The sequence below is a fragment of the Eschrichtius robustus genome, chromosome 3 (genome assembly GCF_028021215.1).
Source record: "Eschrichtius robustus isolate mEscRob2 chromosome 3, mEscRob2.pri, whole genome shotgun sequence".
Lineage (NCBI taxonomy): Eukaryota > Metazoa > Chordata > Mammalia > Artiodactyla > Eschrichtiidae > Eschrichtius > Eschrichtius robustus.
The window spans coordinates 127,143,401-127,162,156 of NC_090826.1; the positions used below are offsets into that span (position 1 = coordinate 127,143,401).

The 18,756-nt window shown below is 36.1% G+C and overlaps 1 protein-coding gene across 3 annotated transcripts in view; it reads right to left on the reverse strand.

Moving 5' to 3' along the window:
* NME7 (NME/NM23 family member 7) overlaps positions 1-18,756 on the reverse strand; it is a 243,231-nt gene that overhangs the window by 166,952 nt on the left and 57,523 nt on the right. For all 3 annotated transcript variants that reach the window (XM_068541210.1, XM_068541209.1, XM_068541212.1), the window contains one exon: positions 8,931-9,039. In XM_068541210.1, coding sequence (XP_068397311.1) covers positions 8,931-9,039 — 109 coding nt within the window. The remainder of the gene's footprint in view (positions 1-8,930; positions 9,040-18,756) is intronic.

Genomic DNA, 18,756 nt, shown 5'->3' on the forward strand with positions numbered 1-18,756 from the left:
TCTCAAAGCTTGTCTTTTGCACAATTTTCAAAATTATGAACATTTATTTTCTTTATTCCAGTTATCCAAAGTCACAGTTAAGGAGATCACAAATTTAGACATCTTACTACAAGAACATGGTTTCTTCTGTTGATTTTAAATGGCTCTGATTTCCTCAGCTGGCAAGACCTACATTGCCACTCACAGGCTTAAAAACAGACGTAATGCCACAACATGGGCCACAAATTTTATATAACTCTTACTCCTTGTCTGCTGGAAGCACATACTATATGCACTGGGTATGGGCCTCCATTTTTGTTCTATTTTCCAGCATGTCCTTATGTAGGGGGAAGCTTTGCCATCTAGTGGTCCTCAAAATGTGATCCCTGCATAAGCAGCATTGTCCTGAGCTGGGAACTTACTAGAAATGCAGATGTACCGAGTCAGACACTCTGAATAGCCCAGGAATCTGTATTTTAACAATTCGGATCCAGTGATCTGGATGCTCACTAAAGTTCGAGAACCATGACCGGGAGCAAGATCTCTGAGGACAACAGAATATCACAATAACCATCCTCCTGGCCATGAAAAAGGGGAATGTTATCTGAAAAGCTTATGATTTTAATTTTCAGTTCAATTCTTCCTTAATCCCTCTACTCCAAACCTGCATCATCTTAAAAAGGAAGTCATAAAGGTATTAAATTCTCAAGTTTTGACTTTTTGGTCTTAATTTCCCCTACCCTGTCTCACATCATTTTTAAGAGCATTCCTCATTGGAAAACATGCAAAATGGAAGTAAAAGGGTATATGGTGAAAGTAAATCTCCCTCCCATCCCAGAATCTCAGTCTTTCTTCTTAGGGGAAATCACTGTCAGTAATTTCTTATATATTCTTCTAGAAATATTCAACATATGTACAAATATATGGATATGGCCTTTTTGTTTTTAAGGAAATAAGAACATACTATACCATCTATTCTATGCCTTGCCTAATTTCTAAATATTTACTGTAAAATATAAAATGTATATGTTTTATGGTAAAATATATAACAGATATGCTCTGTTTTATAATATTAAAGTGAACATATATGGTAACCGCCACTCAGGTCAAAAAAAAAAAAATCAGAACACTGCCAGGACCCTAGAAGCCCTCTGGGTGTGCCTCTCCAATCATCACCCTCTCTCCTCTCAGAGACTACCTGACTTTGGGATAACCTTTTCCATGTACTTCTTTTTTCTTTACTACCTACATATGCATTCTTGAAAAACATAGTTGACTTTTGCCTATATTTGAACTTATGAATAGCATCATATGGCTTCTAACTTTCTATGTCTTATTTTGTTCAACTTCAAGATTGTGAAATTCATCCATATTGTTGTGTTCAGCTGTTTGACAGAGAAGGAAGAACATGCCACATTGTAAACAGAATCTCTGAATGGTAGAAGTGATTTTTAAAACAAACATTTTTCTGTATTCCTATATTTTTTGTAATGCATATTACTTCTGTTAATACAAGAGAAATTCCAATAAACGTTAACAAGACAAATTCCTGGCTAAAACTCAGCATGACCCACCTCTGTATCTCTTTGATGTCTATTCCTTAAAAGGAGCATTCTGGTATTTTCAATGCCTAAAGAACACAGTTCCTAAAGAAAACATTCAACTTTAATTATGTATCAATGTAAGAACTTTTCCTTAGAGTGATGACTTTTCCTAAAGATCTCAAATTGGTTTTATATATATTACCCAATTTATCCTCACACTATACTTGTTAAGAATTTGAGGCATGTGTTTTGAATCACATTAACTAATAGCAATCAGGTTAAGTGAAAACTATCATCATACAAAGCCAAACACCATAAAACTCATACTGGAAATTTCATCTTCTGACTCAGCCTAATGCTTAAGTAAGATTTGGCTTAAAGTTTGCCTGCCCTCAAATCCAGGATACTCTAAAGAATAAAAATAAAGAGTAGAGAATCTGGGCATAAATCAATACCAAAAATCTCAAGATACACTTCAAGCACATCTGAGCTCTCTCCAATCTGCTTAAACTAAAATCCTTAATTTTATATATATATATATATATATATATATATATATATACACACACATACATATATATATATATGTATATATATACATAAAACTGAATCACTTTGCTGTACACCAGAAACTAACACAACACTGTAAATCAACTATACTTCAATAATGAAAAAATATCCTTAAGATTACCCTGAAGAGACATTGCAAACCAGTCCTTTGATAACTAAGCTATTCCATGATGATCACCATGAAAATGGCTGTGGAGAAATAACTTCCCACTTGCACACACAAGCCACCGTACACAGAGGTATAGTCGATGTAAGGTGGTAATAGGTTACAAATGAACTAACCACCAAAACAAGCAAGACCTTTGAACCACAGACTTTCTAGAGTAGGAAAGATGTGCGAATATGTAGAAAAGCAGGGTACTATTTATTAAACAACTCAAAAAGTAATTACAGCGATCATGTGCCTTCAGCATTTTTTCATAAGTATCTACTGCTCCTGTCTTTTAACATGTCATTTGGAAACCCACGCTTTCCACCTTTGTAAGGTACTATCTTTTCTTTAGATATGTGCCTTTTTTCTTCCTCATAAGAATCAACTGTAATCATACTGTCAGAATTTCAGCATCTATAATCCGTCATGTAACATGAATCACCTTTCAAAGTCTTACCACACAAGATCATGTGGCTTTTCATTTTTAAAATATTTCCTGATAAAGTAACACGATGTGGCCTGAATCCCTGGACCCCAGCTCCACAGAGATGGGTCCAGCTCCTGGGCTGGAGGAAGGAATCAGCAGGAAGAGCAGAACCACAGCCTAGTGGGAGCAAGTCCTGTCTTCCTTCTGTCATTGTGCAATTACATGGGCATTTCTGCAGAGGAGGAGTTAGGAGGAGACACATAAACCAGTACCAGAGATTCCTCCAAGGCAGAAGAATGGGAACACACTGTCTTTGCAAACTCTTTGAGACAGGTTTTCCTCAAGTCTAGACCATTTCTAGCTATGCTCAGCATTAGTTATGACATCTAAAATTACATGGTCCTCTAACAGTCATATATGTGAAAAATAGGCAAGGGGAGTGGTATTTTGTCATCCAAGTTCTGCATTTAACCTTGCATTGATCCTGTTTCTCCTCAAAGACTCTGTGCATATCTAGAATCTAACAGGTCAACAGATCAATATCTCAAAGGCAAATGTGTCAAGTTGCTTCAATAACATCATTCCCTTAAAGGTGACTCCTGAATCCTAATATACAAAAAAGTTGGAAAAAAGGAATGGGAAAATGAAGTTTCCAACTTATTTTCAAATAAAATAATCCCCCTGCCAATAAACATCATCCCTCAAGTAATATACATACAGGATGTCCCACAAGTCTTAGTGCAGTAACTTAGAAGTATAAATGCTACAAATGTATAATAAAATATGATTTGAAATTTAATTATATAAATTTCTTTTTTAAATATTTAGCAAAACATAAACTTTATTATTCAAAATACAAAAAATGGAATAACTATAAAAGAAATTTAAATTAATTTTGTAAATGATATTTATTAAGTTTGTTGCATTTATAGTCCTAAAGTTATGAAAGCTTACAACTACACTAAGACTTCTGAGAGATCTTAGAAGTCACTTTCCTTAATGTTACACTTCTTCTAGCGCTCTTTCAATGAAAATGGGTTTCATTCTAATCTCACTAGAGAGAAATGTCAATCTAAGGACTGCCTAGCCACAGATAAACTTTTCTGTTATTTTTGTTAAACAACTGCTAAATAGAAATAAACAAGTATTTGAGATGCTACTTTGGTAAAGCAGAGTGCCCTGGATACCCAAATTTTCCATCACTCCAAGAAATTCTCACCAACCTGAAATCTAGCACAGGGAACTACCCCCGTAGAGTCACACGAATAACTGAAAACCAAACGGTGACTCTTCCTTAACCTTACCCATGGTTGCTATTAACCTGCCACAGAGAACAAGCTAGGAATCTTCCACTTGGTATAAAATTTCCTAAGGCCAGCTTCTGATAAAGGCAGATCACCAGAGGAAATGCAGGGTGTTCCCTGTCTGCAAAATTTCTGATAAATGGTTTTCAAACTGGACATTAGGTGTTCATCAGGACAACCTGGGGAGACTATTTAAATGCTTATTTCTGGGCTCTAGCCCAGACTTACTAAACTAAGTTCTGAAGTTAGGGCCCAGATATATGCATTTTAAAAGTCCCCCAAGTGGTTCTGGCGCACACTAAAGTTTGAGAAGCACTGTCTAGCATACCAATTACACACCACCACTGGTTTGGGTTCGAGTACCACATTCCTACCATGTTAAGGTCTTAGGATGCTTTATACCACTTGAGGGAAACTGCTACATTGGCGGTCCCCAGTGAATCATGATCCCTGGTATTCATGCCTTTGTGTAATTCCTCTCATAATGATTTGGCCACATGACTAGACTTAGCCATGGGGGCATTAAGGCATGATGCAAGCAGAGGCTTGATTAGCACTTGCACACTGAAGATTATCTTGGAATGCTCCTTTTGGAAGCCAGCAACCATGCCATAAAGAAGCTTAGGATAGACTACTGAATGGTGAGATGCCAATGTGGAAAAAGTCTCTGAAGGATGAGAAACTATCTTGTACATTTCAGTTCCAGCAGAGCTCCCAGCTGAATAAAGCCACCCAAGTGACCCCAGGTATACCACAGGAGAATTCCCAACTGAGCCCAGGTAATACACAGAACTGTGAGAAACCATTTTTAAGGAACTAAGTTTGGTGATGGTTGTTATAAAGCAATAGATAACTAAAACACAACTACTTCAGGTTTTTTAAAAATGTGTCATGTGATATAATCTCTAAGACTGCTACTGTTAATAGCTAACACTTTATCGTATACCTACTATGCAAATTATTCCAAGTGCATCACATGTATTAACTTATTTATGACGTAGGTTCTGTCACCTCCATTTTGCAGATCAAAAAAATGAAGCTTTAGGAGGTCAAGAAATGTCTTCAAGGCCACATAATTAGTGTCAAGCCATAGAATTATAAGAGTCATTCCAAACATTATATACTATGATCATCCTTGCCAGGTACAGTAGGATTTTCACTGAGCTCTCTGCCATTCTTTTATCTATATTCTTGTTTCTTCTAATTCAGACATTTGAGTATAGATAGATCTTTTGCTTGTACTACACTTCACTAGGCTCTGAAGAGAGCCTAAGATTCCTGATGCACACATCACAGTTGTTAGGTGCTAGTGCTTTGGCTGCCTAGCAACAGATGTTTCTTTATTCCAGTCAGGTGTGAAGAGCAAGCCCTGTCTTCCAACAATAAAAGACACAGTGATTTCTCATTGCTTTGTCATTGATTTAAAAAAAAAAAAACTATAATCATAAAGGCACACAATTAAGCCTGGAATAAATCTATTCAATCCTCCTGCTTTCACACAGTAACATTCTAACAATCAAAACTACTCATCCTCTAAATGTCTGCAAGGAGACATCAACCAGGACCAAGTTTATCCATTAAGAAGGACTTCTTAACTCTAAGAGTTTTAGACACTGTATTACAGTGCCAGAAATGTACAATTAGAATGTGTGCATTTTATGTTATATAAATTATACATCAATAAAGTTATTTAAAATTAAAAAAGAAGAACATTCTCACAGCAATAACTTGGAAGATGGGAAAAGAAGATTTCAGTGGCTGCTTAAAGCATTCTAAAGTCTTCGTCTTTGGAAAAATTTGGACAGAGTGAACAAGTTTAAATTTTATTAATAAAATTTAGAGTTAAGTACATATGCTAAAATTTAGGCAGAACCAATTTAAAAATATACACTCTATAACAGAGGTCAGGAAATTTTTTCTGTAAAGGGTCAGACAGTTAATGTTTTAGGCTTTTCAAGTTTTACTGTATCTGTCACAACTACTCAACCCTACTATTGTAGCAATAAAAGCAGCCATAGATGATCCAGAAATGAGTATGGCTGTGTTCCAGTAAAACTTTATTTATAAAACCAGGCAGAATGCCCGACTTAGCCCAATGGCTATAGTCTGCTGATTCCCTGATCTAGGACTTTCTTTTATAAAACATTCTTTTATAAGAATTTTCAATACAGTTTCACAGAATAATAGAATATCTGGGTTTAAAGGCTGAGAGGAAACTTTTTAAACCATCGTGACTCATTTTACTGAGGAGGAAACTAAAATCATACAATGCAGTAAAATCGTTTAATGCAGAAATCTGTTATAAGAAAGGAAAATTTCCAACAAAACTTCAGGGTTCTAATACTTCAAAAGGCTAATTTTTTGGCCATTACAAGTGCAAAAGCAGCTCTCCCACATTTGGCTACCACCTCCTGCCCAGTGCCAACCGTAATGGACAATCAGAATATGTAATTGCTGATAGCTGCTGAATCGACTAGATGGAAGCAAAGATCCTACTTCATGGGCTTAAGTTAGACCCAGACTTTAAGAAAAATAAAGTATTTTGTTCCTTACACACTAATAGCGATTTTCTTTCTTTCTGTGGATGATGGATGATGCATTTTGTTAGTATTTTAAACTATTGCTTTGTTTCTAAGGAGTCATTCACCTTTAGTTAAAAATTAAAAGATAATGATATTAGTAGTAGTGGTAGTAGTAATAGAGTAGTAATCATAATAGCAATAATGTCTAACATTTATGTAGCACTTAAGTAAGTGCTGGGCACTGCTTAGGACATTAATCTCTACATTTAATCATTTAGTCATCTAACCATTACATTAAGTGCATTTAAACCTTACAATTACCTTGTGAAGAAGGTATACAATTATTCTCATCTTATAGAGGAGGAAACAAGGTACAAAGGGGTTAAGTAACTTATCCAATATCCTCATGGCTAGTAAGTAGCGGAGCCAGAATACAAACCTACACAGCCTGATTTCAGAGTAAAAATAATTCATTTTATCAATGGAATTAAACTAACTACATATAAATAATACTAAGGACATCAAAAACAAACACATTGCATAATTTTTAAATTAGAAAAAAAACAGAAAAATTCACCTTGTTTTTCTTCCCTTTTAAAACCTGAGTCCCCAAATGACAAAATATATTTCAATCTACATATGTAAAAAGACTGCAAATACCCTAGTATATCCTATTATTTTCTTCCACCATCTATTCCACAAACTAAGCTCTTTTTTTCTAGCTCTCTTAGAAGTCAGAAGTGAATCACCGCATCCATGTAAATTAACTAAAGGACTAAGAATTAAGGCCGCCTACATCCACATGACATTATCATTTGTGCCAAGAAATTATTACCCACAAAGATAAAGCTGTAAATCATTAAATAACTTTATTGTTCACTTCAGGAACCTCCCAAAAGTCCATTTATCTCAACAATAGTCTATTCAAACAGTTCCCTTTTCACAATATTCCCTCAACTGGGCAAATAACTCACTCATCAAACAGTTGCATACTTTTAAGACTTGGTTAAAATCCTTGCCTCACTGTTTCTACTAATTCTAAACTATTATGTCATAAATTTTGCCCCATTTCAATCATATCACTGCATTGACAGACCCACCTTACATATCTCAAGGTCACACCTGAAATTCTACAATATCTGCCCATGACCTCTCCATTGTGAAGTCCACTAAGACTCCATCCAGGTGTGATCTCCTTACTGCAGTAGGCAGTAAACTCAGTCTTGCTTAATCAACAAGCCATTCAGGCCTTCTTTGGGGGAGTGGACAATCAATAGAAGATAACATTCCCTGTTCCATTTCAGCTGCTCTCTTCATAACTCCTCTTTTAAAAATCTCTTTTTCTAGACCACAGGTGAAATTAAATATACCAGGAAATCAGATCATTACAGAAAAAGAAACATAAACCAGTAATTGAAAGGGGGCCAAGTAAAGCTAATCATAAATTCAACATGAAACTTCAAACTATATTTAATTGTAACCACATTTTAAGCTGAATTGGGTTAATTACACATTTCAGAATGGTTTTAAAGCAGCCCTAAAATTGAGGTTTAAAAAAAAAAGGAAAAAATGCCTTGAAATGTCAAAGTTTAAATAAAGTATTCTGCCATCTGACTAGATTTAACAAAAATTTCTTATACTTTAACTCATATGCCTCTACTGTTATATATCAAATATGGGTATATGAAATATAGTTTTAATCTTTAAAGACTAAAAATTATTTAAACCTATATAATATTTAGAAAACGAAATTTTTAAAAATCCATTCATTCATCTATTATTTAGTATATTCTAGTTTTTTAAGGATGATCTTTTAAATTATTCCCCATCTCATTTCCAAAGGATTTGGGATGGCTGACAAAAACACATTGAGCAGACTAAAACAAACAGATGAAGGAAAATGAAGAAAAAACGTACAAACTCTCTCTCTCTCACTCACACACACACACACACACACACACACACACACACATATCAGTCAAAGAACTTTGTTTCAGATACAGAGAACCAAAAGAAGTTTCTATAGCTTTCTCAGAAAGGGCATACTGCAGATATGGTAGATATTGTTTTAGATTAGGAGTGCTGTTTAAGTGAATTAAGTGAATCACAGTTATGTGGTTGGGAGGAGAGGAGGCAGAGTAAAAGTCAAGGAATCAAGACCAGTTAACAGGACGAGCATGACCATAATCAGCAACCCAAGGAACACCTTTTAGAAATGCTCAGATACAAAGAGAAAGATATAGATTCAGATAGATTTTGCCCTCATATTATGTCACATTTATTCATGTGCCTTCAGAAAACATGAGTGGAAATATTAAAATTATACTTTAATTTCTATATATAAAATGTATCAAGAAAAAACAAACATTAACAAAATAAGCTCCTATTAGCAAAATGTATTGGCTATATTGTATTCAACACAGCAGCACTTACCTTCGCTGATGGCATGGGGCTTAACAATGCAACAAGTAGTACAACTGGTAAATTTAGCAGTGTTTGCTGGCCCACAAACTCCACTTGAAGGAAAAAATAACTCCATTTCCTAAAGGCAGAGAGAAATGACTTTGGCACATGTAATCTTGTTACACATCTGTAAAACAACTCAGGAAATGTGCACAGGATACTATTATCCAGGTACTTCAGAGAGGAGCTAAAGCAGAGGATATGGGGGAAGTGTCTGCCTCAGGAAGGCCCCAGAGGGTCCTGCTCCGTTACAAGCTCTTCTCAAACCCCTAGGATATTTACGTGAGAGGAGAAGAACTATGCAATCACTTTTGAAGTTTCACAACATAAATTCTTTTCTTCAAATTTTCTGAAAATGCTTTTTACAAAGACTAACTGAACCTTGTTTTAAGCCTTAAAAGAACATATAAAGAAGTATTAAAGCAATGACAATATGTATCATTCTGTCTCAGGATTAAAGCTGAGAATGTCTTAACATATTTTGAATATTGGAAGTAATCAATATAAAGTTCTTATTTTACCCAAAGCATCAGTTTATGAGACACAGGTCCAATTTTAAACTTTTCATTAAAATATGTAAAATTCAATTAAAAATTGGGAAATCTTTATAGAAACAGATTAGTATTCAAGAATCAGAGCTACAGTTAGTTAAAACTAATTAACTACATACAGTGCTAAAGTCAAATCACATGAACCTTATTTTATAACCAGATTCAGGCTGTGCTATTTGCTTTGCACATAGTTCATTAAAATAACCACCCAGCAATTTGAACTAGCCACAAAGATGGCCACACTAATCAGTAAACTATTTAGACATTTGCTTTCCTGCTTCTAAGCTTTTACTATTATTTCTATTCCCTACAAAGCCCTCTGTCCCAAAGAACCATACCAACGTGTAAAGGGTCACTTTAAATATTACGCCCCCAGGAGCCCCCTTTGACGCACCCCAATCAGTACACCGTACTCCTCCAAAGTTGTGGTTATTTTGGTAATTGCCCCCCATGAATTATAAATTTGAAGAAAAGAACTAACTTGCATAGCCATGTAGGTCCTTTAGCATCTAAAACAAATAGCTCAAAGTAAATACTCACTTTTCACTGAATTTAAAAATTGAAAGATCATAGGATGTGTTAGTGTACCACACTGGTATTCATTAAAAAAAAAAAAAAAGATCTCGGGAAGATGAGGAAATGTTCAAATAGTAGCATATACACTTGAGTGATTCTGGGGTTAATGACACTTTAGAATTAAAATGTTCCATTCCTTAGACGAGTATCTTTCTATCGTATTGCTGCCTTTGCTTATTACTCTTCTTGATCTGTAACAGCAACTACCGCTTGTAGTCCTGTACCAGATGCTTTGATTACATGTTCTCAGAGAATGTGTAAGGTACAGGTGAAAACTCAGATACCTACAGGGTCCTGGTAGGTAATCAATGAGTGAATGAAGTAAACCTGGTGTGACAAGAAGGCATGGTAGAGGGTTGCAAACTGGAAAGGGCGTGTCCCGTCTACAGTTCCCCTTTCTCTGCTTCCTTTGCAACAAAACTCCTCAAAAGAGATGTCTTTATTCTCTGTCTTTACTTCTTCTCTTCCATTTCCTCTTAAACTTACAACTAATTAGGCTTTCATTCCACCAAGGTTATTCATGAAAATCCCTAATCACCTCCACGTTACCAAGTCCCCTGGTTAATTCTCAGACCTCACCTTACCTGACCCAACAGCATTTGACACAATTGATCCCTACATCCTGGAATGCTTTCATCACCTGGTTTTCTTCCCACTGCTCCTTTTCAGTCTCCTTTGATGATTTTCTCCCCTTTGGCAGACCCCTAAGTACTAGAGAGGGGTCTAGTACTATCCATTGTCACTGTTCTACCTCTTGTCACTCCCTTGTTGAGGCCCTCAAGTCCCATGGCTTTAAATGCTACCTGTATTCTGATGTCTCCTACATTTTAACCTCCAGCCCAACCTCCTCCCTAAACTCCACATCCATATCTATCTACCACTTAGACATTTCATATTTAAAACATCCAAAACAGACTTCGAATTTCCACTGTCTCCCATAAATCTGTTCAATCCCACTCTTTTCCTTATCCTTCAATTGCACAAGCCAAAAGTAAATAACAAAAACAAAGAACACAGCGATTCTTGATTCCTCTCCACCTGTCCAATCTATCAGGAAATCCTTTAAAATATAACCAGAATCCAACCACCTACCTCCACATCTGTCACCTTGGTCCACGTGACATGCCACCACCATCTCTCCGTTTAATGACTGCACTAACCTCTTAACTGATCTCCCATTCCAACTTTTCCCACAACACAAGTACCCCTACCCTGCCTGGTCTATTATTAACACAGCAGTCAGAATGAAACTAATAAAAACAGATCATGTCATTCCTCTGCACAGAACCCTCCACGACCTCCTATCTCATTCAGAGTGAATTTCAAAGTCCTAGATATCCTACAAGGCCTTATGTGACCTGGGCCCTGGCTATATGTGACCTAATCTCCAGCTATTTCCATGAAACACATTTCTGCCCCAGCATCACTGGCCTCACCTCCTCACTGTTCCTTGAACATAGCAAATTGTTCCCACCTCAGAGTTCTTGCATGTATTGTTCCCTTACTTGCTGGAACACTCTTTCCCCCAGACATTTGCTTGGATTTCTCCCTCACTTCCTTCTGATCGTTTCTCAAACCAGATATTATAAGGACTTTCTATATGCTATATTTAATAGCATTCAACACCTCTACTCCACACACAATCCTGGTCTTTTTCTATGTCCTTCCCCTGGTTTATTTTCTTCAGAGCAATTACTAATAGACATCAGAGTTATAGGTCTATTTATTTACTATCTGACATCTCCCCCATCAGAAAAGCTATAAGCTCCATGAGTCAGGACTTTGCTTTTTTCACAGTAGCTTCTCAATAAATAGTGTGGAATGACTGAAATTCAGAAACATTTTATTTAACATATGTAGAATTTATATAGACACAGACACTCAGAAAGGTTAAGAAACAAGCCCTTGCAAGTTACCAAGTGGCAAAGTCATGATTCAAATCCAGGTCATACTGACTCCAAAGTCCTGAACTTTTTCTATCATCTTTCTTTCAGATGTAAAAAGCTATGCTAGAGGGGAGACCTTCAAGATGGCGGAGGAGTAAGACGTGGAGATCACCTTCCTCCCCACAAATACATTAGAAATACATACACACGTGGAACTTGGGGTTTGCTTTCTGCATCTAATTTGTTTCTGGTTTTCTGCTTATCATAGTTTAGTATTTAGAGTTTATTATCATTGGTAGATTTGTTTATTGATTTGGTTACTCTCTTCCTGCTTTTTTTTTATATATAGATATATATACATTTTTCCTTTTTCTCTTTTTGTGAGTGTATATGTGTATGCTTCTTTGTGTGATTTTGTCTGTATAGCTTTGCTTTTACCATTTGTCCTAGGGTTCTGTCTGTCTGTTCTTTTTTTTAGTATAGTTTTTAGCACTTGTTATCATTGGTGGATTTCTTTTTTGCTTTGGGTGCTCTGTTCTTTCTTTTCTTTTTGCTTTCTTTTTAAATTACTTATTAATTTTTTTAATTCTTACTAATTATTTTTAATTTTTTAATTTTTAATGATTATTTTTTATTTTAATAACTATTTTATTTTATTATTTTTTTTCTTTCTTTCTTTCTTTCTGTTTTTCTCCCTTTTCTTCTGAGCAGTGTGGCTGACAGGGTCTTGGTGCTCCGGCCAGGTGTCAGGCCTGTGCCTCTGAGGTGGGAAAGCCAAGTTCAGGACATTGGTCCACCAGAGACATGCCGGCTCCACATAATATCAAATGGCAAAAGCTCTCCCAGAGAACTCCATCTCAACGCTAAGACCCAGCTCCACTCAACGACCAGCAAGCTACAGGGCTGGATACCCTATGCCAAACAGCTAGCAAGACAGGAACACAACAGAGAACACAACCCATTAGCAGAGAGGCTGGCTAAAATCATAATAAGGTCACAGACACCCGAAAACACACCACCGGATGTGGTTCTGCCTACCAGAGAGACAAAATCCAGCCTCATACACCAGAACACAGGCACTAGTTCCCTCCACCAGGAAACCTACACAACCCACTAAACTAACCTTAGCCAATGGGGGCAGACACCAAAAACAACAGGAACTACAAACCTGCAGCCTGAGAAAAGGAGACCCCAAACACAGTAAGATAAGCAAAATGAGAAGACAGAGGGACACACAGCAGATGAAGGAGAAAGGTAAAAACCCAGCAGACCAAACAAATGAAGAGGAAATAGGCAGTCTATCTGAAAAAGAATTCAGACTAATGAGAGAAAAGATGATTCAAAACTTGGAAATAGAATGGAGAAAATACAATAAACGTTTAACAAGGACCTAGAAGAACTAAAGAGCAAACAAACAATGATGAACAACACAATAAATGAAATTAAAAATTCTGTACAAGGAAGCAATAGCAGAATAACTAAGGCAGAAGAACAGATAAGTGACCTGGAAGATAAAATATTGGAAATAACTACCACAGAGCAGAATAAAGAAAAAAGAATGAAAAGAATTGAGAACAGTCTTAGAGACCTCTGGGACAACATTAAACACACCAACACTCGAATTATAGGAGTCCCAGAAGAAGAAGAGAAAAAGAAAGGGACTGGGAAAATATTTCAAGAGATTATAGATGAAAACTTCCCTAATATGGAAAAGGAAATGGTTAATCAAGTTCAGGAAGCGCAGAGTCCCATACAGGATAAATCCAAGGATAAACACGCCAAGACACATATTAATCAAACTATCAAAAATTAAATACAAAGAAAAAATATTAAAAGCAGCAAGGGAACAACAACAAATAACATACAAGGGAATCCCCATAAGGTTAACAGCTGATCTTTCAGCAGAAACTCTGCAAGCCAGAAGGGAGTGGCAGGACATATTTAAAGTGATGAAAAGGAAAAAACTACAACCAAGATTACTCTACCCAGCAAGGATCTCATTCAGATGTGATGGTGAAATTAAAACCTTTACAGACAAGCAAAAGCTAAGAGAGTTCAGCACCACCAAACCAGCTTTACACCAAATGCTAAAGGAACTTCTCTAGGCAGGAAACACAAGAGAAGGAAAAGACCTACAATAACAAACCCAAAACAATTAAGAAGATGGTAATAGGAACATACATATCAATAACTACCTTAAATGTAAATGGACTAAATGCTCCAACCAAAAGACAAAGACTGGCTGAATGGATACAAAACAAGACCCATATATATGTTGTCTACAAGAGACCCACTTCAGACCTAGGGACACATACAGACTGAAAGTGAAGAAATGGAAAAAGATAGTCCATGGAAATGGAAATCAAAAGAAAGCTGGAGTGGCAATTCTCATATCAGACAAAATACACTTTAAAATAAAGACTATTAAAAGAGACAAAGAAGGACACTACATAATGATTAAGGGATCGATCCAAGAAGAAGATATAACAATTGTGAATACTTATGCGCCCAACATAGGAGCACCTCAATACATACGGCAAATGCTAACAGCCATAAAAGGGGAAATCGACAGTAACACAATCATAGTAGGGGACTTTAACACCCCACTTTCACCAATGGACAGATCATCCAAAATGAAAATAAATACGGAAACACAAGCATTAAATGACACATTAAACAAGATGGACTTAGTTGATATTTATAGGACATTCCATCCAAAAACAACAGAATACACTTTCTTCTCAAGTGCTCATGGAACATTCTCCAGTATATATCATATCTAGGGTCACAAATCAAGCCTTGGTAAATTTAAGAAAATTGAAATTGTATCAAGTATCTTTTCTGACCACAATGCTATGAGACTACATATCAATTACAGGAAAACATCTGTAAAAAATACAAACACATGGAAGTTAAACAATACACTACTTAATAACCAAGAGCTCACTGAAGAAATCAAAGAGGAAATCAAAAAATACCTAGAAACAAATGACAATGAAAACATGAGGACCCAAAACCTGTGGGATGCAGCAAAAGTAGTTCTAAGACAGAAGTTTATAGCAAGACAATCCTACCTCAAGAAACAAGACACATCTCAAATAAACAACCTCACTTTACACCTAAAGCAATTAGAGAAAAGAAGAACAAAAAAACCCCAAAGTTAACAGAAGGAAAGAAATCATAAAGATCACATCAGAAATAAATGAAAAAGAAATGAAGGAAACAATAGCAAAGATCAATAAAATTAAAGCTGGTTCTTTGAGAAGATAAACAAAATTGATAAACCATTAGCCAGACTCATCAAGTAAAAAAGGGAGAAGACTCAAATCAACAGAATTAGAAATGAAAAAGGAGAAGTAACAACTGACACTGCAGAAATACAAAGGATCATGAGACATTACTACAAGCAACTATATGCCAATAAAATGGAAAACTGGATGAAATAGAAAAATTCTTAGAAAAGCACAACCTTCCGAGACTGAACCAGAAAGAAATAGAAAATATAAACAGAACAATCACAAGCACTGAAATTGAGACTGTCATTAAAAATCTTCCAACAAAGTAAAGCCTAGGACCAGATGGCTTCACAGGCGAATTCTATCAAACATTTAGAGAAGAACTAACAACTATCCTTCTCAAACTCTTCCAAAATATAGCAGAGGGAGGAACACTCCAAAATTCATTCTATGAGGCCACCATCACCCTGATACCAAAACCAGACAAAGATGTCACAAACAAAGAAAACTACAGGTCAATATCACTGATGAACACATATGCAAAAATCCTCAACAAAATACTAGCAAACAGAATCCAACAGCACATTAAAAGGATCATACACCATGATCAAGTGGGGTTTATCCCAGGATGCAAGGGTTCTTCAGTATACGCAAATCAATCGATGTGATAAATCATATTAACAAACTGAAGGAGAAAAACAGTATGATCATCTCAAGAGATGCAGAAAACGCTTTCAACAAAATTCAACACCCATTTATGATAAAAACCGTCCAGAAAGGAGGCACAGAGGGAACCTACCTCAACATAATAAAGGCCATAGATAACAAACCCACAGCCAACATCATTCTCAACTGTGAAAAACTGAAACCATTTCCACTAAGATCAGGAACAAGACAAGGTTGCCCACTCTCACCACTATTATTCAACATAGTTTTGGAAGTTTTAGCCACAGCAATCAGAGAAGAAAAATAAGTAAAAGGAATCCAAATCGGAAAAGAAGAAGTAAAGCTGTCACTGTTTGCAGATGACATATACTATACACAGAGAATCCTAAAGATGCCACCAGAAAACTACTAGAGCTAATCAATGGATCTGGTAAAGTAGCAGGATACAAAATTAATGCACAGAAATGTCTTGAATTCCTATACACTAATGATGAAAAATCTGAAAGAGAAATTAAGGAAACACTCCCATTTACCACTGCAACAAAAAGAATAAAATACCTAGGAATAAACCTACCCAAGGAGACAAAAGACCTGTATGCAGAAAACTATAAGACACTCATGAAATTAATCAAAGATGATACAAATAGATGGAGAGATAGACCATGTTCTTTGATTGGAGGAATCAACATTGTGAAAATGACTATACTACTCAAAGCAATCTACAGATTCAATGCATCCCTATCAAACTACCAATGGCATTTTTCACAGAACTACAACAAAAAATTTCACAATTCGTATGGAAACACCAAAGTCCCCAAATAGACAAAGCAATCTTTAGAAAGAAAAACGGAGCTGGAGGAATCAGGTGCCCGGACTTCACACTATACTACAAAGCTACAGTAATCAAAACAGTATGGTACTGGCACAAAAACAGAAACATAGATCAATGGAACAGGATAGAAAGCCCAGAGATAAAGGCACACACATATGGTCACCTTATCTTTGATGAAGGAGGCAAGAATATACAATGTAGAAAAGACAGCCTCTGCAATAAATGGTGCTGGGAAAACTGGACAGCTACATGTAAAAGAATGAAATTAGAACACTCCCTAACACCATACACAAAAATAAACTCAAAATGGATTAAAGCCCTAAATGTAAGGCCAGACACTATAAAACTCTTAGAGGAAAACAGGCAGAACACTCTATGACATAAATCACAGCAAGATCCTTTTTGACCCACCTCCTAGAGAAATGGAAATAAAAACACAAATAAACAAATGGGACCTAATGAAAGTTAAAACTTTGGCACAGCAAAGGAAACCATAAACAAGACAAAAAGACAACCCTCGGAATGGGAGAAAATATTTGCAAATGAAGCAACAGACAAAGGAGTAATCTCCAAAATTTACAAGCAGCCCATGCTGCTCAATATCAAAAAAACAAACAACCCAATCCAAAAATGGGCAGAAGACCTAAATAGACATTTCTCCAAAGAAGATATACAGATTGCCAACAAACACATGAAAGAATGCTCCACATCTGTAATCTTTAGAGAAATGCAAATCAAAACTACAATGAGGTATCACCTCACACCATTCAGAATGGCCATCATCAAAAAATCTACAAACAATAAATGCTGGAGAGGGTGTGGAGAAAAGGGAAACCTCTTGCACTGTTGGTGGGAATGTAAATTGATACAGCCACTATGGAGAACAGTATGGAGGTTCCTTACAAAACTAAAAATAGAACTACTATATGACCCATAATCCCACTACTGGGCATATATGCTGAGAAAACCATAATTCAAAAAGAGTCATGCCACAGTGTTCATTGCAGCTCTATTTACAATAGCCAGGACACAGAAGCAACCTCAGTGTCCATCGACAGATGAGTGGATAAAGAAGATATGGCACATATGTATAATGGAATATTACTCAGCCATAAAAAGAAACGAAATTGAGTTATTTGTAGTGAGGTGGATGGACCTAGAGTCTGTCATACAGAGTGAAGTAAGTCAGAAAGAGAAAAACGAATACCATATGCTAACACATATATATGCAATCTAAAAAAAAAAAAATTGTTCTGAAGAACCTAGGGGCAGGACAGGAATAAAAACACAGACGTAGAGAATGGACTTGAGGACATGGGGAGGGGGATGGGTAAGCTGGGAGGAAGTGAGAGAGTGGCATGGACTTATATATACTACCAAACGTAAAATAGATTGCTAGTGGGAAGCAGCAGCATAGCACAGGGAGATCAGCTCGGCGCTTTGTGACCACCTAGAGGGGTGAGATAGGGAGGATGGGAGGGAGACGCAAGAGGGAGGAGATATGGGGATATATGTATATGTATAGCTGATTCACTTTGTTATAAAGCAGAAACTAACACACCATTGTAAAGCAATTACACTCCAGTAAAGATGTTAAAAAAAAAAAGCAGTGCTAAATTGTTTTACCTCTAGTTTAACCAATTATTTGACCAATTATTTTTGTCTCAACTTCCCTAATTTTCTTTTTTGCTCAGTTTTAAAAAATGTAAACACAAGTTTTTCAAGTACTCATTTACATATGCTGAATATGTATTTAAGGCAAAGAATATAAAGATTGTCACTTAAATGTATCTTAGTGAAAGTGAGTAATCCCATGCCTTTGCTTTCTCTTTCTCCCTGTACAGGTTGTCGTATCTGTCCCACCTATTAATCCAAGGTAATATTTGCAAGAGCACTGTCACTAGGCCATTGTTATATGGTAACTAATTCAGACTTTAAACAACAAATGTAAAGTCACACAAAAAAATTCATATTCCTCTGTGATTTCAGGTGCTTTAAATATTTTGCATAAAGCTTTTCTCTTTCCAAGGTTCCCTGCTATTACTCTTA